The sequence below is a fragment of the Natrix helvetica genome (assembly GCF_964273705.1).
Source record: "Natrix helvetica genome assembly, chromosome: 7".
Taxonomy (NCBI): Eukaryota; Metazoa; Chordata; class Lepidosauria; order Squamata; family Natricidae; genus Natrix; species Natrix helvetica.
The window spans coordinates 1,220,914-1,248,906 of NC_138558.1; the positions used below are offsets into that span (position 1 = coordinate 1,220,914).

The 27,993-nt window shown below is 51.7% G+C and overlaps 1 protein-coding gene across 2 annotated transcripts; it reads left to right on the plus strand.

Moving 5' to 3' along the window:
- PAIP2B (poly(A) binding protein interacting protein 2B) lies at positions 1-27,697 on the plus strand. 2 transcript variants are annotated; one of them, XM_081959897.1, is made up of 4 exons: positions 1-129; positions 19,606-19,769; positions 23,977-24,162; positions 25,443-27,697. In XM_081959897.1, exons 2-4 carry the CDS (start codon positions 19,617-19,619, stop codon positions 25,497-25,499), a joined length of 396 nt encoding a protein of 131 aa, XP_081816023.1. In that variant the 5' UTR covers positions 1-129; positions 19,606-19,616; the 3' UTR covers positions 25,500-27,697. The 2 variants fall into 2 exon arrangements, with proteins under 2 accessions (XP_081816023.1, XP_081816024.1); XM_081959898.1 differs by lacking the exon at positions 1-129 and adding an exon at positions 177-322.
- Positions 27,698-27,993: the final 296 nt, after the last annotated feature.

The window sequence follows — 27,993 nt, forward strand, 5'->3', positions numbered from 1 at the left end:
AGGGGCGTGGCGCGGCGGGGAGGGGCGTGGCCGGGGCTGAGGGAGAGCGAGCGGGCGAGTCGGGCTGAGGCGGCCCAGCTGGCGGGCGGGCATCGCGCAGCAGCGGAGGCCCCGCGGGGCCCACGACAGGTAGGCAGCAACGCGGGCGCGGCGGAGACCCCCTTCCATCCCGCCCAGCCAGGCCCGCTGCGTCGGACTGGCCGGCCTCTGGCTCAGCTCCTTTCAGGTGGGGGGCTTCAATTCCCACCAGCCCCAGCCCAGCCTGCTTTCAAATGAGAGTGGAGTACAGGTCCCAGAAGCCCCAGCCGAGTGTACTTTTAAGGTGGGTGGACTCCAACTCCCAGAATCCCCAGCCCAGCTTTCTTTAAAATGATTGGACTCCAGCTCCCAGAATGCCCCACCCAACAGTACTTTAAGATATTTTGGGTGGGGGGGACTTAAAGCCCTAGAATCCCCCAGCAGCCATGCTTCCAAGATGGACGGACTCCAAATCCCAGAATCCCCTGCCCTGCCTGGTTCAAGATTGGGGTCTTCAAGCCCTAGAATTCCCCAGCCAGATGCTTTGAGGTGGGTGAACTCCACCCCCCAGATTCCACCACCCAGCCTGCCTCATGAGGACTGTGCTCCCAACCAGGCTGCTTTAAGGTGGGCGGCCTTCAACTCCCAGAATCCCCTTTATGGTGGGTGCACTCCATCCCCCAGAATGCCCCACTCCCCTTGCTTTTAGGAGGATGGGCCAGGAATCCTGGAATCCCCCAGCCACTAAATACATTTTAGGGTGGGTGGATTCCAACCCCCAGAATCCCCTAGCCAGCTGGCTGTGGGATTCTGGGAATTGGAGTCCACCCACCTTTAAACCATGCTGGCTTGGGAATTCTGGGAGTCTGCTCATCGAAAAGACCCCGGGGTTGAGAAATTTTGGACGTTTGCCCACCTTCCTTCCTCCATCCCCACCCCCATTGCAAAGCTGGAAAACAGACCCTCTCCCCTCAATCTCCTCCCTGTGGGTAAATGGTAGATTTACCATTTAATTTAAACTCTAAATTAACTCTTATTTATTTATTGAATTGGTCTCCTGTGTTGCTGGACCCAATGAAGGCGGGAATGTAATAAATGTGGAGCAGGCCCATCTCCAACTTTGACCTTTCTTCTTTCTGGTTGGATTTGGGGGGGGGGGGGAATAATCGATCTAGCCAGCAAACACGTATATTCTGGTTTCAGGTCAGCTGAGTTAATGGACAACGGCCTTGTACTTATTTTTGGTGCTGAATGTTGTGATGTAGTAGAGCATCAGGTCTGGCGTGAGTTGACTTGGATGTATCTTGCTCCCTGCTTGGACAAAGACTGGCTGGGCTGTTTTTGCAGCGTTTTGGGGGGTGGGGGGGGGATGGCAAAATGTTCAGCTGTTTGTGGGGGGCTGCTGAATGGTGGCTTGTAGCTGAAGCAAAGCGGTTGGGCCTCTTTTGCAAAGACTCGTTCTACAAGCTGGCAGTTCTCGTCGCTTCCCAAGGATGAGGATTCCATTAAGTAGGTTGGGAATGGCAAGAGGTTAAATCAGGGGTCCCCAAACCTGGCCACTTTAAGATGTGTGGACCTCAACTTCCAGAAGTCTTAAAGTGGCCAAGTTTGAAGACCTCTGGATTAAATCTTAGTCAACCTCAGCTGGTTGGAGTTGCTCTTTTAAGGAAGAATGCCAGATAATGAGAGCAAACCCCCCCCCTCTAGAACTGATGGTGTTACCTATTTGGCTCATGAAATGTCTGCAAGAAAACAACCAAGCTCAGACAGCAGCAAGAACTCCACAGTCCTCTTCCTCCTCCCTCCCCCATTCAGGCATGTTTCTGTGAGACGCCTTTTGGTAGGTAAATATAACCAAACACTTTTCAAAAAGCAGCCACGGGTTTAGACAGCTGGGAAATGGCAAAACATTTGCATTCTGTCCATGGACTAGTTAGACTTTCCACCCAGGAAGAGCAGTTCTTTGCCAAGCAAAACGACAGGCAGCTTCGGCCAAGGACAACCAACTCTCAAGCAACTATCTTACAGCGTAAAACAAACAGTATTAGACCTTTTCCACTTCACAAATCCCACTCTTACTGGTGATGTTACCTAGTTTGGTCATGAAACGTCTTCCAAGAAAACCACCAAGCTCAGAGAGCACTGAGGATCCCACAGTTGTCGTCCTCCTCCTCCTCTTCTCTGCAAACCCATCTCCTCCTAGCGCTGATGATGTTACCTAGTTGGGTCATGAAATGTCTGCAAGAAAACTACCAAGCTCAGAGAGCACTAAAGCACCCCTCAGTCGTCCTCCCTCCTCTGTCTCCTCCTCCTCCTCTCTACAAACCCTTCTTCCTTCTAGCACTGATAGTGTTACCTAATTGGGTCATGAAACGTGGGCAAGAAAACCACCCAGCTCAGAAAGCCCCCGGGGGACCCAACAATATTAAACATGATTTGCATTTGCATCCCACAGGAAACGGGGGGGGGGGGTGGGGGGTGGAAATCGCAGGGTCTGTTCAGGCCTTTTGCCTGCTAGAGCCCAGAGAACAAATGGAGGTGGAGTGGCTGGGGCTCATTTGGGTGCCTCTTTGGGAGGGGGCCTCCAGTCCAATTAGGGAGGGGAGCTAAAGGTCCTCTGAATGCCTGCCGAACCAGAAAAACTTGTATTTTGTGGAGCTTGCACAGGGGAGGCCCCTGAGGAAAAGTGAGTGCGTCGGACAGGTTTGCAAACTGGAGCAGCCTGGGAGTGCCCGCCATTCCTGGCCTTATCCAGGGGAGGGGGAGGGGGAAGGGGTGGAAAAAAAGAGCGACTTCTGGCTTTTGAAGGGCGAGGAAAAACATTGCACCGAGTTTAAAATTCCACGGTGCACAATTCGGCTATTGTTTTCGGCCTCCTTTTGACATCTGGTGGGAGATCTTGTGCAAACGATTGCATTGGATCCCAGATTCTTTTGGATCTAGTTCATTCCTGCTCCTGTCAGGTTTGGGCAGGAGACCCCCCCCCTCCCTCCAGTCACTATGAAAGCGCTCGCTCCGATTTTCAAGGTGTGTGTGTGTTTTTTTTTAGGGGAGCCCATCAAGGGAGCCCTTGGCTTCCTATTGTTCGTTTTTTCTGTCAATTCAGCAAAAACCGCTCCGTCTCTCAGCAAGAAGGAATGCCCTGCCAATAATAAGAATGTATCCTGAGCTTTCTTTTCTTTTAAATGTAGAAATAAATGCCTTTGTTACGAGGTTAATAAATGGATTATATAGGTGGTCCTCGATGTACAACGGATTGCTTACTGACCATCCAAAGTTACAACGGCACTGAAAAATGTGACTTACGACTGTTTTTCACATAGCGGTGATAGCAACCTCAACATCATGTGATCAAAATGCAGGCAGCTGCTTCATACTTATGTCCTGGAGTCCTTTTGTGACCTTCTCACAAAGTCAATGGGGAAGCCCGATTCACTTAAAAGCCATTAGGTGAATTGGGGTTAAGATAAGTTCGTAATAAGTTACTAACTTATTGACTGCAGTGATTCACAGCTGTGGCAAGAAAGGTCATAAAGCGGGGCAACAGTCACTTAAATGTCTCACTTATCCACAGAAATGTCGCCCTCGGTTGTGGTCGTAAGCCGAGGACCGCCTGTGGTATTAAGCGTGGGCCGATTGCCACGCCAGCCATGGCATCCTCTGTAAATACCCGGCTATTTACTAGCGAAGCCCCAGATCAGGTTCAGGGTTTGACCCAGAGCTTGTGACGATACGCTATGACGGCTAAAAGTGGAGCCCTTTTGCCCGCCAAGAAATGACCCTTGGCTGATTTACTGGGAATTGGGTTTCGGTGGAGGCCGCGTCTGGGATCCTGGTCTGAGGGGCAATCGGGCTCCCTGTCGTGGCTTGCATGAGAGCAAGCCATCATGTGTGTGCGATTGTGCTCTCGTTGGCCTACCTGTTGAACCCTAACAAAGCTTGCTTGTGCTGGGTCTGTGTCTGGAAACCGGGCTGGTGATTTTGCTGAATTGGGGGGCGGGGGGGGGTTGTTTTCCGTGCAGAATTTGAGAAAAGAGGAGAGGACGGTGCAGTGAGTAAGGCAGGAGGAGGAGGAGGAGGCTGGTAGGAGCGAGGGAGAACCATTTCACCAAAGCCTCACAAGCCGCAGCATGCTCTGTCCTCTCCCCCCTGTGCGTTGCACCTCCCCTTCTCCCCTTGCCTGCCCAATGAGCAGGGAATGTGGGGTTTAATCACGGCTATTTTTACTAGCAGCCGTTCGGCGTGGCTGTGTGTCTGAACGAAGCCTTTGCCCACAACAAGACAGCCTCCAAACTGGCTTGTGGATGAGCTTCTTCCCGACTAACCACAGTTTAAAATGAAAGGGGCTTATGGGAAAACAAGCTGGAATTATTATTATTATTATTTATTATTTCAAGTTGATGTTTCTAGTCTACGCTCCTATTAGAAAGAAGAAGGGGTAGGCAGAGCCATTCAACCAGGGTTTGATTTAAACTAGCTCAGGGGACCAGACAACCCAAATAAATAGACTTTAAGGTTGAAAAGGGAGGCAAGTAGGGGGCATAAATAAAATGGAGAAAGTATATTAAGTCTGGCCGGAATAAATGAAAGCATCAGAGGAGCCTAATGGCCAGACCCAACTTGGAAGCGGGGGGGGGGGGTGTTGGGGGGGGGAGGAGGGGAGAGAAAGGCCGTTGTCCTGGCAGACTCCCAGGCTGAACAGGAAGCCTTTAAGGGGACATCCTGTTGGGAAAGCGAGTGGCCAGCCTGGAGCCATTCCAGAGCCTGGGAATCTCTTCCCCCGGAGGCTTTGGGGTGCCTCACTTCAAGGGCTGCCTTATAAAGCTTCCAGCTTGAGCTTCGGCAGTCTCTCATAGCGCAAGAAGTCACCGCAATGGCGCCAAAAGAGCTTTCAAAGGATTGGGAGCGGATTGGCCTTCCTCTTCCCTCTTCCTTGCAATCTCTAACTGCCAGCTTTTGGCCGGAGGTAGAAGAAGCTGAATCATTTTGGCCGGTTTCGGGAAGCGTTGCGTGGTGACGGAACTTGGCTGGTGGCTTTGGGTAGCGTTGCTCACCCTTTGAAGGCATCTCCCTCCCCGCCAGAGCAAGCAGGGTGGGCCTGGGCCACAGTGGCCCTCGTGGAGGGAAATGGGGGCTTGGGGGTCTCGAGGGGGTTGAATGGGGTAAGAAGACCCTCTGCCCGCCTGTCATTTTAGTTCTGGGTTTTGTATAATTTAAAATTTCCCATTGGTATACCTGCACAGGGCCTCCAAAGTCCCTTCCGGCTCATTCTATTCTGACTCTGACTTAAAGCAGTTTGTTTAGTGACTTGGCGAAGTTACAGCAGCCCTGGAAAAAAGGGACATGGCCGTTTTTCACGCTTACGACCACTGCAGCCTCCCCATGGTCACGTGATCAAAATTCAGACACTTGGCAGCTGACTCATATTTACAACGGTCGCAGTGCCCCGGGGTCATGTGATCCTCTTTTGCGACTTTCTGACCAGCAAACTCTATAGGGAAGCCAAATAGATACGCAGGCCAACTGTGTGGAGTAACTTAGCAACTGAAGTGATTCACTTAATGACTGTGGCAAGGCATTTTGTAAAATGAGGCAAAACTCACTTAACGCCTGTCTCGCTTAGCAGCAGAAGTTTGGGGTTCGGTTGTGAATCGTACGGGAAGGACAGACTGCAGGCCTTATAGAGGAGATGGACGGCATCAGTATTTAATAAATAGAATTAAATAGATCCCAAGGAGAGCATGGAACTGGCAGAGCTTCTAATGAGGAGCACAGCATGGCTGCCCGCTCCATCCCAGCTATGCAACTCACGGAGTAAGGAAGCCCCTGGCAAAATACTTTCTCCTCCCACTCTCTTGGGAATCCAGAGTTTCCTGAAGTTGGCTTCCAGTTGTGTCTCTTTTTAACAAAGCCCTGGAGTTCCAGCTGTTTCCGCCCTTCTCTGACCACGCTGCTGGATCCGACAGGGCTCAAACGCTCAGCAGTGCAGCTTGGAGGCTGAGCAGGGATGCCTTTAAATCCACCGCCTCCTGCAGGGGTCTCCAACCTTGGCAACTTTAACCCTGGAGGACTTCAACTCCCAGAATTCCTCTCCAACCTTGGCAACTTTAAGCCTGGAGGACTTCAACTCCCAGAATTCCTCTCCAACCTTGACAACTTTAAGCCTGGAGGACTTCAACTCCCAGAATTCCTCTCCAACCTTGACAACTTTAAGCCTGGAGGACTTCAACCCCCAGAATTCCTCTCCAACCTTGACAACTTTAAGCCTGGAGGACTTCAACCCCCAGAATTCCTCTCCAACCTTGGCAACTTTAACCCTGGAGGACTCCAACCCCCAGAATTCCTCTCCAACCTTGGCAACTTTAACCCTGGAGGACTCCAACCCCCAGAATTCCTCTCCAACCTTGGCAACTTTAACCCTGGAGGACTCCAACTCCCAGAATTCCTCTCCAACCTTGGCAACTTTAAGCCTGGAGGACTTCAACTCCCAGAATTCCTCTCCAACCTTGGCAACTTTAAGCCTGGAGGACTTCAACTCCCAGAATTCCTCTCCAACCTTGGCAACTTTAAGCCTGGAGGACTCCAACCCCCAGAATTCCTCTCCAACCTTGGCAACTTTAACCCTGGAGGACTCCAACCCCCAGAATTCCTCTCCAACCTTGGCAACTTTAACCCTGGAGGACTCCAACTCCCAGAATTCCTCTCCAACCTTGGCAACTTTAAGCCTGGAGGACTTCAACTCCCAGAATTCCTCTCCAACCTTGGCAACTTTAAGCCTGGAGGACTCCAACCCCCAGAATTCCTCTCCAACCTTGGCAACTTTAAGCCTGGAGTACTTCAACTCCCAGAATTCCTCTCCAACCTTGGCAACTTTAAACCTGGAGGACTTCAACTCCCAGAATTCCTCTCCAACCTTGGCAACTTTAAGCCTGGAGGACTTCAACTCCCAGAATTCCTCTCCAACCTTGACAACTTTAAGCCTGGAGGACTTCAACTCCCAGAATTCCTCTCCAACCTTGGCAACTTTAAGCCTGAGGACTTCAACCCCCAGAATTCCTCTCCAACCTTGACAACTTTAAGCCTGGAGGACTCATCTCCCAGCCAGCTGGGGAAATCTGGGAGTTGAAGTCCTCCAAACTTAAAGTTGCGAAGGTTGGAGATCCCTGCTATAGAGTTAGTCCCCAACTTATGACCACAATTGAGCCCAATATTTTTGTTAAGTGAGGCAGTTGTCAGGTGCCCCATTTTGTGACCTTTTTAACAATTGTTAAGTGACTCACAGCAGTTGATAAGTTAGCAACTTGGTCGTTAAGTGAATCTGGCTTCCCCGTTGACTTAGCTTGTCAGAAGGTCGTAAAAGGGGATCACATGACCTCAGGACACAGCAACGGGTCATAAAATGAGTCCATTGCCAAGCGTCTGATTTTCGACCCCGTGGCCATAGGGATGCTGCAAAGAGGTCTTAACTGTGAAAAAGGGTCATAAGTCACAAGTCAACCCGTTGTAACTTTGAAAAGTCCACCTAATACCTGCCGTGTGAGCTAATTGTCCCCAAACCTTTATTTATTTTAATTTATTTAATATATATATTCTGCTCAATGCTTGCAAAGGCCCATTTCTAGAAAAACGTCTTTTTTTGGTACAGCAGCTATAAAGTTAAATATTCCTGCAGGAAAATGCTGGTGGCCTCCTAAGAAAGCCTCTTTTATTGCAGTGGGAAGTGTGAGGCGTGCTGATGATGCTATGAATGACAGTATGAATGTCTAAGTGGGTCAGGGCTGGGATTGACAGGTACGTGAGAAGGGGACTTCAAATTCAACACAGCCTAAGCATTGAAATCCCGTTTTGCGCTCTTCTCTTCTCTGGGTGCCAATGTCTCAATCTATCACAAGTGGCCCACAGGCCCATTGCTCTGCCTTATTTTATTTTTTAAAGCCCTGGCGCTTCTCAGGAGCATTCACAATTATTGACATTTATTGGTGCAAAGAAGAGCAACTGAATTGATTAAGGACCAGGAGACTAAAACACATGAAGAACGGTAGCAGGAATTGGCTTTGGCCAGTCTAGAAGAGAAAAAGAACGATTAGTATTCTGGTATTTGGATACAGGAATACTAACTACGGTAGATATTAGTATCCAGTATGGGATAGCAGTATTCCAGTACTCCCCAAAGAAGAGAGGGCCCACCTATTATCCAAAGCACCAGAAGGCAGGACAATTAAACAATGGATGGAAACTAATCAAGGCAAGAAGCAACCTGGAATTAAGAGGAAACTTACTAACAGTGAGGACAATTAACCAGTGGTACTGCTTGCATTCAGAAATCGTGGGTGTTTTTTAAGAAGAAACTAGACAACTGCTTGTCTGAGATGGTATAGGATCTCCTGCTTGAGCAGGGGGCTGGACTAGAAGACCTCCAAGGTCCCTTCCAGCTCTATTCTAAATGCTAATTCTAAATGAAGAGAGAAGCAACCTGGAATGAAGGAGAAACTTCTGGACAATGGGAACAATTAGCCAGTGGAACAGTTTGCCACCAGAGGTTGTGGGCGCTCCATCACTGGAGGTTTTTGAAGAAGAAACTAAACAGCTACTTATTTAAAATAGTATAGGTTCTTCTGCTTGAGCAGGGGGCTGGACTAGAAGACCTCCAAGGTCCCTTCCGGGTCTATTCCGATCAACATGATGGAGATGCCACATTTGCACAATGGATGCGTTGGGAAACGGGATGACGGGAAAACAGGTTTGGGGCGGGACTGCTCTGCCTGTCGGTTGAGGGTAGTCACCCTCCCACGGCTGGCAAGTCCAGGCCAGCCTCCCCCGAACGGTGCCACGTCCCTGCGGAGCTTGTTCCGTGGCTTTGCCTGTCCACAAGGCACTCTTCCCCGCCTGCGGAGCACGGAGCGGGGCACCTGGGTTGGGTTACCGTTCAACAGCTGCTTCTCCCCTGGCCTGAACTCCTGTGACTTTGGTCTCCAAGGCTGAGGAAGGAGGCAGTAGAGGCGGCAGCTGGCGTGCTTACTCCTGGCACGGCCTCACCGTTGGCACATGCCAGGGATGCCTTACTTAGTGGGCCTTTGAATTTTCTCTCTCTGTCTCACTGTTTCTCAACCTGGGCAACTTTAAGACTGGTGGACTTCAGCTCCCAGAATTCCCCAGACTGCGCCTGCGCTGGCTGGAGAATTCTGGGAGCTTAAGTCCACCTGTCTTAAAGCTGCCCAGGTTGAGAAACATTGCGCTCTCTTTTAAATTCACTCTCAATTTTATGCTCCCCAAGTCTTAGGCTGCCCCATCGTGGAAAGATAAGCGCGTCTGTCCAGTCAGGGCTATGTAGGTAGGTCTCTACTTGTTTAGTGACCATTTGAAGTTGAAAAATGTGACTTAATGGCCATGGTTGCGGCATCCCCATGATCACGTGATGAAAACCGGGATGACTCTCACTTATGACGGTTGAAGCATCCCTTTTGCGATCTTCTGCCAAGCAAAGTCAGTGGGGAAGTCAGGTTCACTTAATAGCCCATGGGAGCTAAAATGGAGCAAAACTCACTTGACAACAGTCTCATTTCATTGTCATCTTTTAACGACCCCATAATCCTTTTGCGGGGTGGAATCTGGGCAACTGAATGGAGCTAGCAGAGTGTTTTACTGGCCGGATGCCTTTCCCTGTCGCCAATGCAGAGTTTTGTTCAGCAGATATATTCCCAAAGAAACATCTGCCTCTATCTAGGATTGAACTCACAGCTTCCTGATTGTGAGGCGAGAGCTCCACCTCTAGGCCACTGCCCCACTCTAAACAACAGTCTCACTTGCTAACAGAGATGGGCTCTATTGTGGTCATAAGCTGAGGATGCCTGTCTTCCCAGCAGGGTCACCCAAGGGCTGAAAGTCATCTCAGCTGCCCAAGCCAGCAATCCCCTCTCTGGACCGGCCACAATGCAGGAAAATGCTGGAGGCAGATCCTCACTTAATGACCGTGTGACAACACTGCAAGAAGAAGACTGTGGGAAACCACCGCTGTGTTTTTCCCACGAAGGCCAGGTGCACAGAAAACGCACCATAATGGATCGTTTGTGTCTCTGTGGTTGCTGGGAGTTGAAAACGATTTGACGGTGCCAGTTGATCAACCGTTGGTCCTTATTTCTCCAAGCTTTGCCTGACGAAAAATAGCTCCCTTGTTTTTAGGCAGGAAACCCCCATTACAGGTAGTCCCCAACTTATGGCCACGGCAGGCCACAGCATTTATGTTGCTAAGTGGGACATTTGTTAAGTGAGTTTTGCCCCATTGTACTACCTTTCTTGACACACAATCCTGGGAGTTGCAGTCCACAGGTCGTAATTGCTGGCTGGGGGATTCTGGGAGTTGAAGTCCACGGGTTTTTGAAGTTGCCACAGTTGGACACCCAACAACCTTCAAATGAACTGTCAGAGAAAGAGCAACGGTTGAGTAGCGAAAGAGCCGACTGCTGATGTAACGCTGGCTGCCCCTTCCATCAGCTCATTGAGACATTGCCCTGCCTCCATTTCCCTTTTGCAGAACGGGCCTGCGTAATCCCGGGATGCCTTACTCACCGGCTTGCAAGGTCCTTGAGGGGGGGGGGTGTTTCCTCAATCCTGGGGCGTAGAGGTTGCATCAAAAGAGGCCGGCTGCCCTCCAGCCCCCACCTGCCACCTCTTCCCCAGCTGTTGCATCACAATATTCCAACCGTTGCCGTGTCTCATCAGCTTTGCCTGCGGGTTGCGCACCAGCCACTTCCGTTCCACTCCTTGGCCTTCCAGAGGACTACCTGTCAACAGCTGGAAGCTCCCGTCGGCCCCCAGGTGCTCCTTTCCCTGGACGGAAAGGACTGCGATGTTCATAGGTTTTAAGAAGCTTATAATATTATCATTCTAGCATGACAATGTTATCATGCTGACTTATTCAGTTTATAACATTAGGAATGAATACTGGTATTAAGGTTGCAAAGGGTGCAGAGAAGAGTAACCGATGAAGGGCCTGGAGACAAAGCACTTTCCCCCCTGGATGCCCATCTCTCTGGTCTTTGCATTGCCTTTTCTGAATTGGGTTCAAGCCCCCAGGGGCCTTGTGTCTTCTTAAATCTTCATCAAGATCAATTGAGGGCTAGATTTTCTCAGGACAAAAGTATTAATTGTTGTACCTGCCGAGGGGGAGTCAGCATGTATCGCCTCCAGACACATTTTATTCAAAAGCATAAGGTCACTAATTTTATGCCCCTCAAATTTAGTACAGATAGGCCTTGACTTACGACTACCCAAAATTTCTGTCAAGTGAAACATTTGTTAAGTGAATCACTGCAGTTGATAAATCAGTAACCTGGTTGTTAAATGAATCTGGCTTGTCAGAAGGTCGCAAAAGGGGATTACGTGACACACACACACGGGACACTCCGACCGTCATAACTCTGAGTCTGTTACCAAGCATCTAATTCTGCCATTGCTGCTGGCAGATGTGAAGTACGTCCGTCTCAAAGCGCTTCTGTCTCTTGGTCTGGTTTTATTGCATCAGACACCCCCCTGCAGGTTCTTTTATTTTAATTCTTTTGCAAAGGATGTTGGAGCAGGCAGGACTTTCCCATCCAGAGGGGGGGTGGGGGGGACCCCTTCTGTAAGTGAAGAGCACCTAAAGTTGTGTTTGGGTTGCGTGTGAGAGGAAGGCTGGGCCCTGTCAGAAGAGAGTTTCCAAGCAGTGGCCCTGCTACTTTAAACCTTTGCCTTTGAAAGGGAAAGGGGGGCCGGAGGGCTTGCAGGTGCCGATGCAGAGGGAGGTTTAAACAAGGTGCGACGTTCAAACTTTATGCTTCCACCCGCGTTAGGGACCCCGGCAGACGTGCAGTTAAGTTGAGATTTGCGCCCGGGACTCAAACATTGCATCCAATTGCAAAATAAAAAAGCAAACTTATTTCTAGTCCCAAGGTTTGTTCCTGCTTCTTCTCCACTCGATGGAAGCTGCTTTGTCTACCCAAGGCCACAGCGGTTCCCAACTCACACACACACCCCCAATTCTGTCCCCAGGGGGATTTAACATCCACCCCTGAGCAGAACACCTTAAAGGATCTTTCATGTCAACAGGTAGCAGAGCAACAGAGCTGGAAGGGACCTTGGAGGTCTTCTAGTCCAACCCCCTGGTCAAGCAGGAGACTCAATATCATCCCAGACAAACGGTTGTCCAGTCTCTCCTTTAAAAACTTGCAGTGTTGGAGCATTCACAACTTCTGGTGGCAAGCTGTTCCACCGATTAACTGCTCTCACCGTCAGGAAATTTCTCCTTCATTCCATGTTGCTTCTCTCCTTGATCAGTTTCCACCCATTGCTGCTTCTTCTTCTCCTGCCTTCAGGGGCTTTGAAGAATAGGCGGACCCCCTCCTCTTCTTTGGGGGAGCCCCTCGGATATTGGAGTCCTGCTCTCATGTCACCCATTGTTCTTCCTTTCACTAGACTGGACCTGCCCAATTCCTGCATCTGATTTAACCCCTTTAGTCCCCTTTGTGGCTCTTTTCTCTCTCTCTCTACAGAATCTCTACATTATTTTTATATTGGGGTGACCAACCCTGGATGCAGCATTCCAAGGGTGGCCTTGTTACCAAGGCTTTGGAAAGCAACTCTTAATGCCCCGGTTCTTACAGGATCACTGACTGGCTATGTAGTTTGTGGGCTGCTGGTTCCTGCTTGAGGAATGCACCGATCTTGGGGACATTGTGTCTTTGGAGAGGTTTCCATGGCTTGGCCACAGGGGTGGGCAACCACCGTGGCCCCTTTGCCGTCTCTCAGCTTCTACCCTGGGGCCTTGGCCAGCAGACCAGACGGGCTCTTCTTACCGAGATGTCCCAAATTAGGACTCCGCTGGGAATTAGGCCAGTCGGGCATACTATTTCAGCACCGCTCTTGATGTCCATCTGTAGTTTGCAACGTCCTTTTCCCCCCCATCTCTCGTTGTGAACCAAGCCTCCTTTCCTCGTGCGATGCACGCCTTGGTGGGCACTCCTCACACCCCACAATTCTAGCACACTTGTCCTTGTGGGAAGTTGTGGGAGGCGGCTGAGCGGCCCACAGAAGCTCCCTTTGGAAGAGGCAACCCGAGGTCCCTTTTGTAAGGGAGCAGCTGAGCTATTTATAAGTGCCGAAGCTGGAAACCCAATCCCAGGTGCCCCCCCCCATACCCCCACCCTCCATTTAAAGAGCAGGGGAGTTTGGAAACAACAGGCAAGCACCGAGTACAGGGACCCCCGTCTCAGGAACTGGGACAACTGGCCCAGCTTCACAGATTACAGCTAGTCCTCGCCTTACGACAGTTCCACTTAGTGACTGTTCAAAGATGCAACGGCACTGAAATACACAAGTGGACTTACTTACGACCATCAAAATTCAGACACTTGGCAACTGACTCGTATTTATGACGGTCTCAGAGTCCCAAAATCATGATCCCCTTTTGCGACCTTCCAACAAGCCACCTTGATGAGGGAGCCAGGTTCACTTAACAGCTAAGTTAATAACTGCTGTGATTCACTGAACAACCGTGGCAAGAAAGTTCGTAAAATGGAGCAAAACCCACATAATAAATGTCTCCCTTGGCAACAGAAATTCAGGGCTTAATTGTGGTCATAAGTCGAGGACTTGCCTCTATGCCCAGCCATACAGGCAGTCACCACCACCACCACCACCACAACTGAGCCCAAAATTTCCGTGGCTAAGCGAGACAGTTTTTAAGTGAGTTTTGCCCCATGTTATGACCTTCCCTGCCACGGTTGTTAAGCAGATCTGGCTTCCCTGTTGACTCTGGTTGTTGGAAGCCAGCCGGCAATGGCCTGACCCCAGGATGCTGCAACTGTCATACCCGTGAGTCAGTTGCCAAGCATGACCACCTGGGTACAGCAACGGTCATTAAGTGTGAAAAATGGTCATAAGTCACTTATTTCAAGCTCCCCAGACGTTGGAGCTTCATGAGCCACGAAGCCCTTCAGTGCCTGTGGAGCTTCTCCACTATCCAGGTCTCCTGGTGGTCCCAAGGATGCTTTTTCCAAAAGGCCACTGGACTCTCTTGGTGGTTTTCCTTGAAAAGGTTTCGTTTCTCCTCCAGGAAGCTCCTTCAGTTCGGGGTTAGGGTTGAACTGAAGAAGCTTCTTGGAGGAGAAGCGAAACCTTTCCCAAAAAAGGAGGGGAGGGGGGATAACGCCAAGATAGTCCAGTTGCCTTTTCGAAAGGCACCTTTGGGACCTAAGGATTCTCTTCCCCATCCGTGAGCTTCGGCAGAGGACTAGTAACACACTGGTTCATTTGCCTTTCTAGTCAGACTGTTTGGAAGGCATTCCTGCGCGTTGGAGGCTTTGTTTCCAGTTATTTGCAGGCTGCTACCGATCTTTTCTTGCCAGGTTTATATTTCTTTGAACTCTGGCTGCTTCTGTCCCTTGGTTTTTATTTATTTTGTGCATTTTTATTTTATTTTTATTTTTTATTCTCTTACATACCATTATAGGAATAGATTCACACAGTTCTTCTTCTTCTTTACATTTGTCATCCTTATACGTTTGTTATTCCATTTAAATGGTTATAATAGACAGTTTGGGTTGCTTTATTTCCCATCCCTTCCTCCTATTGTAACCCCACCTTCTTTTTCCCTTCTTTTCTCCCTCCCTCCTTTCTCTCCTTCCTTCCTTCCTCCTCTCCTTCCCCCTCCTTCTTCCCTTACCTCTCCCCTGCTCCTCCTCTTCCTCTTCCCCTTCCTATCCTCCCTCCTCCTCCCTTCCACCCTCCTCTCCTTCCTTCTTTCTTCCTTCCCCTCCTCTTCCTCTCCTCCTCTCTCCCTTTCTTTTTCTGCTGTTATAGGTGTCGCTTTCAGATCTCAGTTTCCGTTTTCTTGGGATGGTATTTCCACAAACCCAAATATAGTTGAGGGTCATTTCTTATTCCCTTCCCTTCGCTAATCTCCTTGTCCCCTTGTTGCTGGGAAGGGCCAAGCAGGGAATTCCCTCCCTCCCTTGGAAGCACACAGAGGCCCTTGGCTCCCAAAAAATGGGGCATTTTTTCCCAAGGCCCAAAGAAGAGCAGAGATTCCCAAGGGGGGGCGGGGATTATGGGGATAACCTGTGAGCAGGTTACAGGATGGTTGCCTTTCCTAAAGCCCACTTCTATTCCAGCACTTGCAACTAAGGGGGTGTGTGTGTGTGTGTGTATCTATATCGCTATATATCTCTCTGCCTATACCCTGAGTTCAGGGGTGTCCAAACTTGGCAACTTTAAGACTTGTGGACTTCAACTCCCAGAATTCCCCAGCCAGCAGAGCTGGCTGGGGAATTCAGGGAGTTGAAGTCCACAAGTCTTAAAGTTGCCAAGTTTGGACACCCCTGCCTTAGTTCATTAAGGGTTCACACACACACACACACACACCGCTTTCCGTAGCTGCCCTGTAAATAAATAAACTTTCCTGAGAAAGTGGCTGAGAAAACCAAGACAGGATTCCAGATGCCCAAGCACAGCTGCCTTCCTGCTCTGCCCAAACGTTTGCAAGCTTTCACGGCAAGGCCCCTTCCTTCCAGTTGCCTAACATTGGCCTGCTTTAACAGGTGTCCGAAACTCCAGCGGTCAGAGCTGTCCCCGGGGGACGAGTCCATTGGCCAAGGGCCACGACGTCCAGTCCATTCTGTTGAAGGAAGAACCTGCAGCAAGTCACCGTAGAACATAAGTTAATTTTTGAAACGCTTTGCAGCGTTTGTGTTTGTGTGGACTAGGTATTTCAATTGGCTCACAGCTGGCAGCCTTTTCCATAACCACAAGACCCTTATTTGCTTGCGTTCATTTTCCAGGTCATGGCTAGGAAATCTGGGCCACCAACCCCAGGAAGAGACCGCCTGCAGGAGACACACACACACCCCCCCCCCGGTCAGGCAAAGGCGAATTGTTGTGCTCCAGCCCAGCAGAGAGCTTACTAAATTGTCCTCTCTGGAGCCCAAGGCATTTTGGGAGGGTCAGCTTTTGTCCATTTCTGGTCAAGTTCTTTGTTCCTCCAAAGGGGAAGATCTCTGCGCCAGCAAGCCATGCCAGGTTTCTCTCTCGTCAGCAGCTGGCTTCTTTGCTGCCCGCTATCCCAGAAAGGCAGTCCCTCTCTTGCCCATGGATGGCTGCTGTCTGGAAACATGCCCCCCCCTCAACACACACACACACAGACACCGTTGATCCTTGCCAGCTGCCACCCTCCTGGTTCCCGCCAGATGTCCTTGGATTGGAGAGCGGAGCTGGCCCTCCAAAAGGGCTTTTCTTAAAGCCACCCTCTGCACTTTGGGGGATCGGCTGCCTGTGAGCTCTGACAACAGCGTTCTGATATTTGAGGGGCCGCCCCTTAGAAGAGGGGGGTCCACTTTGTCTCCAATGCCCCAGAAGGCAGGACAAGAAGAAGCAACGGATGGAAACTAATCAAGGAGAGAAGCAACCTGGAACTAAGGAGAAACTCCCTGACAGGGAGGACAATCAACCCGTGGAACAGAGGTTGTGGGTGCTGCTCCATCACTGGAGGTTTTTAAAGAAGAGACCGGACAGCCTCTTGTCTGGAATGGTAGAGGGTCTCCTGCTTGTGTAGGAGGGGGTTGGGCTAGAGGACCTCCAAGGTCCCTCCCAGCTCTTTATTCTCTTCCTCCTGTTCAGCTCTGCTGCAAGGCTTCCAACGGGGCTGCTCTCCTCCTCCCTCCGCCTGGCTGCAGCCCAGCCATCTCCCTTGGGGGCTTTCTCTTGCTCTCTCCAGCCCCTCCGTGGCGGCGCGTGAGGTTTGCATGCTCTCTCCAGCTGACGTGGTTCCCTCCTCCTGCCAGCTCCTCTCCCAGGCCAGCCTGATTTATGGGCCGTATGGCGGGAGAGCTCACAGCTTGTGCGGCTCAACCCTGGCAGAAGCCTGGGAAAGCCGGCCGTGGGCTGCTCCAGAAGGGGCTGCAGAATCCCACCGTGGGTGGAGGAGCCCCACGGAGGAAGGGGCAGCTGGGCGGGCCTGGCTTCTCTATGTCTGTCTCTTTTATGTCTACCTCTCAATCTCTATCTCTCGAAGTCTTTAATTGTCTGTATCATCTGTCTATCTAATGTATGTATATATGTATGTATATCTATATATCTATATCATTTGTTTATCTAATGTATATGTATGTATATTATCTATCTATCTGTATCTATTGTCTGTCTACCCTGTTTCCCTGAAAATAAGACCTCCCGGGATAATAAGTTTAATTGGGCTTTTGAGCGCATGTGCTAAAATAAGCCCCCCCCCCCAAAAAAATAAGCCCTCCCTGACAATATTGCAACCCAGCAGCAGCCATGAGGTGACCACGCTCACCGCCTCCTGCACCTCAAAAATAATAAGACCTCCCCGAAAAGAAGGCCAAGTGCTTATTTCAGGGGGCAAAAGAAAATAAAATCTTATTTTCGGGGAAACACAGTATATCTGTCCGTCTGTCTGTCTATGGCGCATACAATATATCGTGTGCATTGGAGGTAGAGACCCTTTGAGCACTGCATGCAACGGAATTTCATTTTAATGTATGCCGATTGGTGCACATTCAAAATGACAAAAGTGACTCTATTCTATTCTTGTCTGTCTGTCTGTCTGTCCGGTCTCTACATCGCTCTATCTCTCTTGGAGACCTTCCCTTGTCTCGTCTCAGAAAAGCAGGAACTAGAAAAATTATTAATTTCACATTTTGGAAATGTCAAAGTTCTGATAAAATAAGAGATTTATATAGTACTAGCTCAGAACCGGTCCAAGTTAACAACAGAGGCATTTCCTACCAGCCATTTCTGTGTCTTAAAATCTTGAAAGACGGATGCTGGTTTGAATTAGTGTCCCAATCGCAGTCAATGCAGGTGGTCCTCGACTTACAACAGTTCATTTAGTGACCATTCAAAGTTACACAGCATTGGAAAAAAAGGGACTTACGACACAGTTGCGAACTTTGCAGCGTTCGCCACAACCGTGTGATCAGAATCCAGAGCCTTGGCAATAAGGCTCGTATTTATGATGGCCGCAGTTTCTTCGTTAGGGAAAAGGGGAGGGGGCGTTGTGCGGCCTGTGCTAACCACTCGACCCCCTTGCTAAGAACCTTCACAACAAAAGGGGTTTTAAGCCACTTGGAGTTAATATGGACTAGAGCCTCTTTGGTTTTGCAACTTTAAGATGGGGGGACTTCAACTCCCAGAATCCCCCAGTCAGCGTCAGCTGAGGGATTCTGGGAGTTGAAGTGTGCCCACCCCCCACCCCGATCTTAAAGTGGCCAGGGTTGAAAAACGATGCAGCGATTCTCCCTTCAGACCCAGCTAGAGCTTCTCTGGGAAGGCCTGTTTCTTTCTCTCCCTCCTCCTCCTTCTATTCCAAGTCAAAAGCCACACAAGCTCAGACGGCAAACTGAAGACGTGGGGCCCTGCTCTCTGAGCAGCCACCCTCCCAAACAGCACAGTGCCCAGGCTGGATTTAAGTGGGGCTTCCTGCCTTAAAGGCCTTTCTTCATTGGGAATGTGGGGCTCACCCCTCTTCTCTCCCTCCTCTGTGTGTGTGTGTCTTCTACAGAAGGTACCCAGGAAGCAGGTTTTTGGTGTGTTGGCTTTGTGACGTGAAATTCTTCCTCCAGAGAGCCTTGGGTGGTGTATTTTCTTGGGTGTCCTTGTTCCCCATATCAAATTGGGATTTTGTTCAGTGTGGATTTGATGGTGCTCCTCCTTATCTGGTTGGAGGCAAAGCTATGTCCACGTAGCCTATGCTGGCTGGAGAATTCTGGCAGTTGAAGTCCACAAGTCTTAAAGTGGCCACGTTTGAGGACCCCTGATACAGTCTATGGATGTACAGGTGGTCCTCAACTTATAACTACTCCTCGAATGACAGTTCAAAGACAAGGGCACCGGAAAAGCTGATTTACTGTCGAGAATCGCCCTTAATGATCACAGAATCCCCCTGGCCACATGACCAAAGTTCAGACGCTTGGCCCAGAGTTACGACAGTTGCCGCCTTCCTGGGGTCACAAGGCGCGATCGCCACTCAGGAACCACCAAGCTGGCTTAGACTGACCTGTAAAGGCAACGGGGAAGCTGGATCCGCTTAACGACCGTGTTATTAACAATGTCAAGTGGTTCGCTTACCAGCCCTGTCCCAAAAAAGAAAGAAATTGAGTGTGACTCACTTAACAACCACCTTGCTTAGCAATGGAAATTCTGATCTCGATTCTGGTCATAAGACGAGGACTATTAACCATAGGCCCGTGATGGCGAACCTATAGCACATGTGCCATCTGTGACACGCGGAAGCATATTTGGTGGCACATCAGCCGTCAGCTCTGGCGCGCATGTGTGCGCCAGCCAGCTGATTTTGGGCCAGGGAGGCGGTTTCCCCCCTCCCCAGGCTTCAGGAAATCCTCCAGAACCTGGGGAGGGGTCGCGTGTGCATGCGCAGTTGGGCAAGGAATGGAGTGGGCATGCATGCACAGTTTTGGCACGCCGTAAGCGAAAGGTTCGCCATCACTGCCCTAGGCTACGTTTGCAAAGCCAGGAGGACTCTCCCTCCGGTGCCCTGCCCGAGTTAACCTCTCTTGCCTTCCTCTTGTCTTCCCTCAGACTCTCTAAGGATGAATGGTTCCAATGTGGCCAACACAACCCCCCCGGCGGCCCCCCCGGCAAAATCCAAGGAGGACCAGGTGGTGAACGGCCACGATGAGAAGGAGAGCAATCCCTTCGCCGAGTACATGTGGATGGAGAACGAGGAGGACTTCAACCGGCAGGTGATGCCGCCAAGGGACCCCCCCCTCCCCCCAAAAGATTCCAAAGCCCCCACTCACTTCCAGAAGGCATCTGGGCAGAGCCGGCTGCAAGGGAGACGAGGGGAGGGGGCAACGGGGGCCATTCCGGGTCACAAGCTGCAGGGTAAACGGAGTCCTTCCACAGCAGAGGGACTCTTGTTCCGTGACGTGGTTTGTGGCCTGATGTCTCATAACTGTGGGCCTCTGGCTCTTTACGCCACGTGGGTATAGGCTGCCCTCTGGGCGGCTCCGTGGTGAGGGTGAAGGAAGCTGCCAATCTGGATGCCCTTCCAGGAAGCGCAGACCCCAGCTCTGGAGTGGGAGCCAGGAAAGCTAGACTTTCAATCTGACCTTGGCTGGAACTTTCCTCCTCCCCTGGTGCTCCATTTCCCTGCCTTAGGAGGCTGAGCGGAGGCAGAAAAACAAGAGCTGGAAGGGACCTTGGAGGTCTTCTAGTCCGGCCCCCTACTCAAGCAGGAAACCCTCCCTGTACCACTTCAGACACCTTTCTCTCCAGTTTTTCTTCAAAATCTCCCAGTGTTCAAGCCTTCGTAACTTCTGGAAGCAGGCTGTGCCATTGATCAATTTCTCTCCTTGATTAGTTTCCATCCATTAGTTTCTTGTCCTGCCTTCTGGTGCCCCCTCTTCTTTTGTAGCAACCCCTAAAAAACTGGAACAATTGCTATCATGTCACCCCTAGGCATGACATCGTGTTTTTCAGCTCTCTTGTAGATAATCCCAAGTCGCTTTAGACTTCTGGCAACAGCCAACCAAACTTGGGAGCTTTAAGACTCGTGGACTTCAACTCCCAGAATCCCTCAGCCAGCTGGCTGGAGAAGTCTGGGAGTTGAAGTCCACGAGTCTAAGATGGGGGACCCCTGAATTTGGGACTAGGCCCTCCACCTCTTCATCCATTAATTTAGAGGCCCACTTTTCATGCGCGGTTACAATATCCAAACCGGACGGCTGTCCCACAGGGGCTCTCAAAGGAGCAGCTCTGACGAAAGGCCAGGGTTCAAAGGCTTTGCGAAATCCGAAACCGTTGAGCGAGGGACAGCCTGTTCCCTCTGCCAGGGCAGCTTGCAAAGGAGAGGGCGTTTAGGGCGGCTGCTTTTAAGGGCAGGGACCCTAAGACTGCCCACCCCGAATGGGGAAACTGCGGGAGGCTCTGACCGTCTAATTCCCGGAAGCAGTTGCTGCAGAGGGCCCTGGGACTGCAGCTTTGGGGATCTTTCCTTGCAAGCAGCAGGGCCTTGAACTCCGCCTGGAAGGAGGAGAAAACACACACACACACACACACACACACACACACACACACACGAGGGTTGTCAAACCAGCCGGGTGTGTTTTGCCTCTTTGCAAGCTTCACAAGACTTGCGCTGAAGGCAAATGCTGCAGCTTTCCAGTCCCCTTCAGGGCCAGGTCTGAGCTGAACTGTTGCTGCAACACTTACACAACTCAGAGTAGGGCTGTGATGGCGAACCTATGGCACTCTTGCCCCGGGTGGCACACAAAGCCATCTCGGGGGGCACATGAGCCTTTGCCCTAGGTCAGCTGCAGCTCATGCACATGCCCCCCAGCTGGCTCTTGGCCTTCGAAGGGCCTCCAAAGGGCCCCGGGAGGCTGCCTTCCTCTTCCTCGGGCTTCAGGAAGGCCTTGGGAGCCCTGGGAGGGCGGAAGTCCAGGAACAGAAACGGGCCATTTCCGGCTTCCAAAGGGCCGGAGGAGGCTGTTTTTGCCCTCCCCAGGCTTCAGGAGAGCGGGGTGGTGGTGGTGGTGGTGGATCATGCACAGGGGGGTTGTTAGCCATCCCTGGTCTAGGGAGATTCTCCGCCATGCGGGTTGTCCCAAAGGGTGCTTTTTCCAAAAGGCAACTGGACTTCCTGGCTCCCCCCCCCCCCCCAACCGAAGACATTTCGCTTCTCTCATCCTTGGGAGCAGGATTTCCCCCCCACCCCTCGCACAAGAAGATTCTCCCCGCGACTACAAAGATGAGAGCAGAAACTTCCCTTTGGGGCTTCATGGGGAAAGGGCTTGGGGGGGGGTTGGGTCTTTGATGTGATTTCGGAGAGCGAGGCGATGTGCAAACATGGGAGGAGGCTCTGATTCCCAGCGTGGGCGAAGGAGGCTGCCCAGGTGGAGGGAGCTAAATCGACTGCGTTGGTCAAAGGAAACAAAACACAATCCCTTTGCTCTCCACTTGGAAGCCACTTCTGGACTTTGTGCTTGGGGGGGGGGGGGGGGGCAAAAAAACGGATCTTTGGCTTTGGGTTTTACTGCTGGTTGTTTGTTCTAGAAATGGCTGGTTCCTCTTGCCATGTAAAAGTCAAAAGTTGAGGTTTGATGTTATTCTCTTATTCTACGGCCCCAAAGGGAGTCAACGCCTTTTCTTCTTCCTCCTCCCCTTTTTTTCTACACTTTTCTCCTCCCCCCTTTTTCTCCTGCGATTTCCTTTTGCATTTTAGATTCTAAACTAATCCTTTAAAAAGCCTTTTGCTTCTCCTGCCAGAAGCTCCTTCAGTTCTAACTGCCGGGGGAGAAACTGAGGAAGCTTCTAGGCTGAGAAGGAAAACGTTTTCAAGAAAGTCCAGTTGCCTTTTTTTGGGGTGGGGGGGGGGAGCCCCTTTGAGTTACCTGTCAGAAGTTAACAGTTGTGAAGGAGGCCAAACCTTTGCCCCTGAGCAAGGCAGGTGTCAAAGCAGCCTTTGAACGACCTTCACCCTTCCCTGGACATCTGACCCTTGGGACTCCAGGGGCCACTTTTATTCTTCATTGGTTGCTGCTGTTAGCTTGGGAAGGAGGAGCAGGGATTCCCCAGATTTAGGGTTTCCCGGCACAGCTGGGCCAACCTGCTTCTGGAGAACTTCTAGGCCTGGCTGCTGCGTGACTCAAGGCGGGAGCCCAGCCTTCGCCCTGAGCCCAGATGGGTTTTGTTTGAGCACTTCAGGAGTTGCTGTGTGGATGGCGGTGTTAGAGAGCAGGATGGCTTTGGCCTTGGGCAGCTTCCTTGCGTCTCTTCTAGTCCTCATGTTTCCTGCTCCTGCGTTTAACCCAGGAGTGGAGGAACAGGGTGGGAAGGGATCTTGGAGGCCTTCTAGTCCAACCCCACACCTGTGACAGGAGACCCTATAACATTTCAGACAATGGGCTGTCCAGTCTCTTCTTAAAACCCTCCAGTGACAAAGCACCCACAACGTCTGGTGGCAAGCTGTCCCGCTGGTCAATTGGCCTCACTTCTTTGGGGCAGCCCTTCAAATATTGGAAGGCTGCTCTCGCGTCCCCCCCGGTGCTTCTTTCCACTCATTTCCAACTGGTGAAAAGAAGGAAGTTTCTCTCAATCAGGTGGCCCAGCAAGCGGCTCCTCCTTCCCAAGCACGGATTTTGGTGGAGAGGAGCTGTGAGGTCACCCACGTCCCTGACTCTGGGCACCCCCCCCCCCCGGCTCCTCCTCCACAGGGTCACCATCAACCAGACGGGATGGGTTTGAAAATCCCATAAAATGCTGCTGGGCATAAAAGAGACGACTTTCTGTGAGTGTTTGTTGGGAAAGCCAACATGTAATGGTCTTCAGAAAGAAGGGAGTGGGAGAAGGTCTTCTGACCTCCTTTTCCTCCTCCCTCTTCCTCTTTTTCTTTTCTTCTTCCTCCTCCTCCTCCTTCCTCTTACCCTTCCCTTTCTCTCTCCCCTCCTCCTCCTCCTCCTTTGGTTATTCTGTCGCTAGGTTGTATGTCTCTGCAACCACAGGAGCCACAGTACTCCCTTTTTATGACGGTCACGGTGTCCCAGGGTTTATGCGATCCACTTTTGTGACCTTCCCACCCACCCAAAATCAATGGGGAAGCCAGATTCACTTAACAAGTATGGTACTAACTGCAGGGATTCACTTAACAGCGGTGGCAAGGAAGGTGGTAAAATGGGGTAAAACCTAGCCGCTGCCTTGCTTAACAGCAGAAATGTTGGGCTCAACAGTGGTCATAAGTCAAGGCCTGGCTGCATTGGATCTGTTTGCAGAGAGGTTCACACAGGGTTTGAGACCCCGCTTGTCTAGGTGAAGATTTAATGTGGGTTTGGGCCCTGAGATGCGTTTCTTGAGGCTGGCTAGGCTAGTGGCCGGAGGAGGAGACTGGCCTGCGTGTGGCCACAGCCTTGCCCGTCGCGACCCTCTTTTCCGTCTCTGCTTCCCCGCCAGGTAGAGGAGGAGCTTCAGGAGCAGGAGTTCCTGGACCGCTGCTTCCAGGAGATGCTGGACGAAGAAGACCAGGACTGGTTCATTCCATCCCGTGACCTGCCTCAAGGCATCGGACAGCTCCAGCAGCAGCTGAACGGACTCTCGGTCAGGGAGAGCACCCACAGCCACATCGCGGAAGACATTTTGGTAAGGAGGGGCGCCAGAGGGAGCCGATTTGTATGCATTTTTTTTAAAAAAACACCTCTTCCTTTATTATTTTATTGTAAAAACTAGAGGCAAAGATGCTGGCCTCCCACTCGGCAGGTGGAGAGTTCAAATCCTAGGCAGCAGCTGATGTTTCTCCGGTGTGCGGAGTTGAGAGAATCCAAGGAAAGGAAAGGGTTAACTCTGCTTCCTCTGCTTGGAGTCTGAGTCAGTCTGGTCCCGCCTCCTCTGCCTGAGCATGCCCAGTTTTGACTCAGTCTTGGAGCAGACCAGACGCACAGAAGCGCTGCTGGTGAAGAAGACCAGAGTTCCTGGGAGGCCCACATCGCGAAGAGCCTCTGCCACTTGCGAACGGCTAGCCGAGCTTCCCCAGTCCTTTGGGGAGCCGCCTGGCTTAATTAGCCCCACAGCTGACCGGTGGGCTTCCGAAATAGCCGTGGCAGCCACATTACTAATTACCAGGATTAGCGATTTTAAAACCCCTAGATGCAAACGCACAGCTGGCCGGGCTACAGCTGTTTGACGGGCTGAATTCGTCCAGCTACGATTGTTTTCCCCACCCGCTCTGGCTCAGTCACCAGAAGGCGCTTGGGCTGACCACCATAGCCAGTCTAAAATTCCCACACATCCGACCAGGCAGACTCGAGGCCCCTGGGAGAAATGCTCAGACAGCGAAGGGGGGCGAGGGGGCAGAGTCACTGCCCAGTTCAGGCTGAGCATCCTCCAAGCGGCAGAGAAACAGGAGGAGAGAAATAAAGCCGCAGCCGCGGGGTTCCTTTGGAAGGAGAAGGCTTGCCGCAGAGGGAGACAAAGGGCCTGAGATGTCTGACCACCAGAGTTCAGCAGCATCCGAGGTCAGTGGGGGTGGGGTTAAGGAGCCCCCGAACCCAAATTGCTCACAAGACTCCAAAGGGTGGCAATCGGCCACTTAGAGGAGCAGCGGCCCAAAGAATAGCCAGAGCGATTCCCTCACAAAGAGCTTCAAAAGCTGAGGAAAAGGAGGCCAGCAGGTGACAAAAGGCCACGGGTGAGAGATTTGCCGTGGCCAAGAAGGAAGCAGAGCGAAGGAGGAAGGAGGGCAAATGGAGAGGAAAAAGGTTTGGAAATTCCAATTCCCCCCCAGCGTTGTTAACGGAACGGTCACTCAACAAACGGCCGCCTGTCGAGGCCCACCTGTGCTGGACTCCTCCCGATGTTGACCCTCCGTAACTTTAATCTCTCTTCTCTCCCCTCCCTCTTTTCCCCCCACCCCTCGTTTGCAGAGCAAAAGCACCTTAAACCCGGACGCCAAGGAGTTCGTCCCTGGGGTGAAGTACTGAGTCCTCCGGTCTCCTTCCTAAAGACTTTTTTTTCTGCTGTGGGTGGGTGTGGGGATGGGGTGGGGGGAGCGGGGCCCACCGGCACGGGTGGGGAAGAGACTCTTTGCCGGCCAACCGGAGGCCTCCTAAGCTACTTTCCTCCCTCTTGTCGTCTTGCTGCGTTGGGACATTTGGCAACCAAGTGGAGAGAAGTTGCGCTCGCCGTGGGACATCCATCGCCAAAGGGCACCTCCGGGCGGGGGTCCCTACCCCCCCCTGCTTTCTGTTAAAAGAGTCTCCAGCCTAGCCTGACCACCAGCAGCGTTTTCTGCCCCGGTTTTAGCTGCTCCTCCAGGCAGGATTTGGGACCTCGGTCGCAGGGTAGGCGAAGGTGCCCCCCCCCCTTCCTCGGTGGACGTTTGCGGGCACACAGCCTTCGACCGCCGGGCGTTTCTGCTTCTCCAGCTTTAGGGGCAGCCCCTTCCTCTGATTTGCTTTTGCCCAGGGTGGGTGGGTGGAGGGCTTCGATGGGAACTGGGGCCAGCCCCTCGCGGGGTGTTTGGGGACAGGGAGGCTGGGCCTCTGTGGCCTTGGATGGATGTTCCCTCCGTCCAGTGACCGACCGCTGGGGGTTCTCCTTAGGAGGGAAAGAGGGAGGGTTTGTTTTTAGAGGAGCCGATACGTCAAAGGGTGCTGGGCGTTGGGTGTAGCCCCCCCCCCCCCGCTGCCATTTTCTACCCTTCATGTCTCTTCTAAAATCCTAAAAGTCCTAAAACAAAGCGTCCAATCTTGGCATTTTTAAGACCTGTGGACTTCAACTCCCAGAATTCCCTAGCCAGCTTTTGCTGGCTGGGGAATTCTGGAAATTGAAGTCCACAAGTCTTCAAACTCACCAAAGTTGGACATCCTGGAAGGATGGGTAGGAGCCATTGATGATTCCTCCACCAGAGACACCCTCATGTTGGCCATCTGGAAGCCCCCTCCTTCGCCGCCCACTCCCACCCCCCCACCCCTGTGAAAAGGACGACCTGGCACCCATCCAACGGGCACGAGGCCCCACCTGCAGGGGGAAGGAAGCAAGGGGCGGCTGCCTTCCATACTCTTCAAACAAAGCTTAACTCCTATGATCTCCCACCCAAACGGTCCCTCTCTGGAAAGCTGCTGGGTGGAAATTCCCTTTGGAATGAGTCAGGGGTCTCCAAATGTGGCCACTTGGAGGTCTTGTGGACTTCCACGATGATCATCTAAAGAGGAATCTACTCCCAAGCTCAAGGACCTCTTCGTAGGAGATAAGCTTCTTGTCAGGATGGCAGGCGAGACCTCCTCCTCTTCCTCCTCCTGTGCTCCTCTCCTCAGCCCCCTAAGTCATGGGTGGGGAGCTAGGACCCTCCTAATAACCTATGGACTTCCCACTCCAAGAATCCCTGAGGCTCAGGGATTCTGGGAGTCGAAGTCCACAAGTCCTAACAAGGCTGTGGTGCCCGTCTCTGCCCTCAATCTTCGCTGAAGCCAGCCTTCCTCCATCCGTTCCCTTCCCGACAGTTCATCCTTCCCTGCTGCCGTGACCCCTGGCATGATGGGGCTTGTAGTCCGGCTCCTGCAGAAAATCCTGGCAGGGGACAGGTTACCTGGGACTCCTTTCCTGCAGCACCTGTGCAGGTGGTGCTTTGACGGGACCCAGCCTGCCCCTTTCCTTCCCCCATTTCCTCCGTCTGCTCTTTTCCTCCATCCTCTCCTTTCCCCCTTTCCTCCATCTTCTCCTTTTCCTTCCTTTTCTGTTTTTTCCTTTCCTCCATCCTCCTTTTCCTTCCTTCCTCCCCCCTTTCCCTTGTCTCTTCTTTTCCTTCCAGGACATAGCTGCTTGCAAGCAGAGCTGGGTCAACATCAGGATCTCCTTCCCCAACCCTTTCGAGGCAAAATTGACATAGGAAGCCCGGGAGTTACAAACAGGAACAAAAAAAAAAAAAAAAAAAAGGTCAAATTCTCCCCCCCCCCTGGTTTTTTTGGGGGGTGGAGGTGGGGGACGGAACAGGAACGGCTCCGGATTCTGGCTTTTAAGCTTTGCGTGGGGCAAATATATTTCTCCGCCTTGGCTGGTTTGATAAGCGAGGAGTAGGACGGTGCAAGCCTCCCTGTTCCCTCACCCTGATCTCCTCCCAAGGAAGCCTTTGCCCATTTTTACAAGAATGCATTCTTCAATAAATTGATTTTGAGCTGGGTGTGGTGGCCAGGGTCTCCTTGGGATCATCATCCCCCTCGTGCAGGAAACGGCCTGCCGTCCCCCAAGGATGCCAGCCTGGTTTTGGGGTGGGGTGGGGGTGGGGGCAACGGGTCAGGGGCAGCTGGCAAGACAGCCTGGGAAGCGGGAAAAGCTATGGGGCAAGACTCTGTTGCAAAACATCAGTCAAGCTTTACGGGGGGGGGGGGGGGGGCTTCAATGCCTTTGCTTAGTTTAGGCCCCGGGTTCTTGACCCTCCAGCTGGTGACAGTCCCCCAGTCGCAGGTCTTTGGGCAC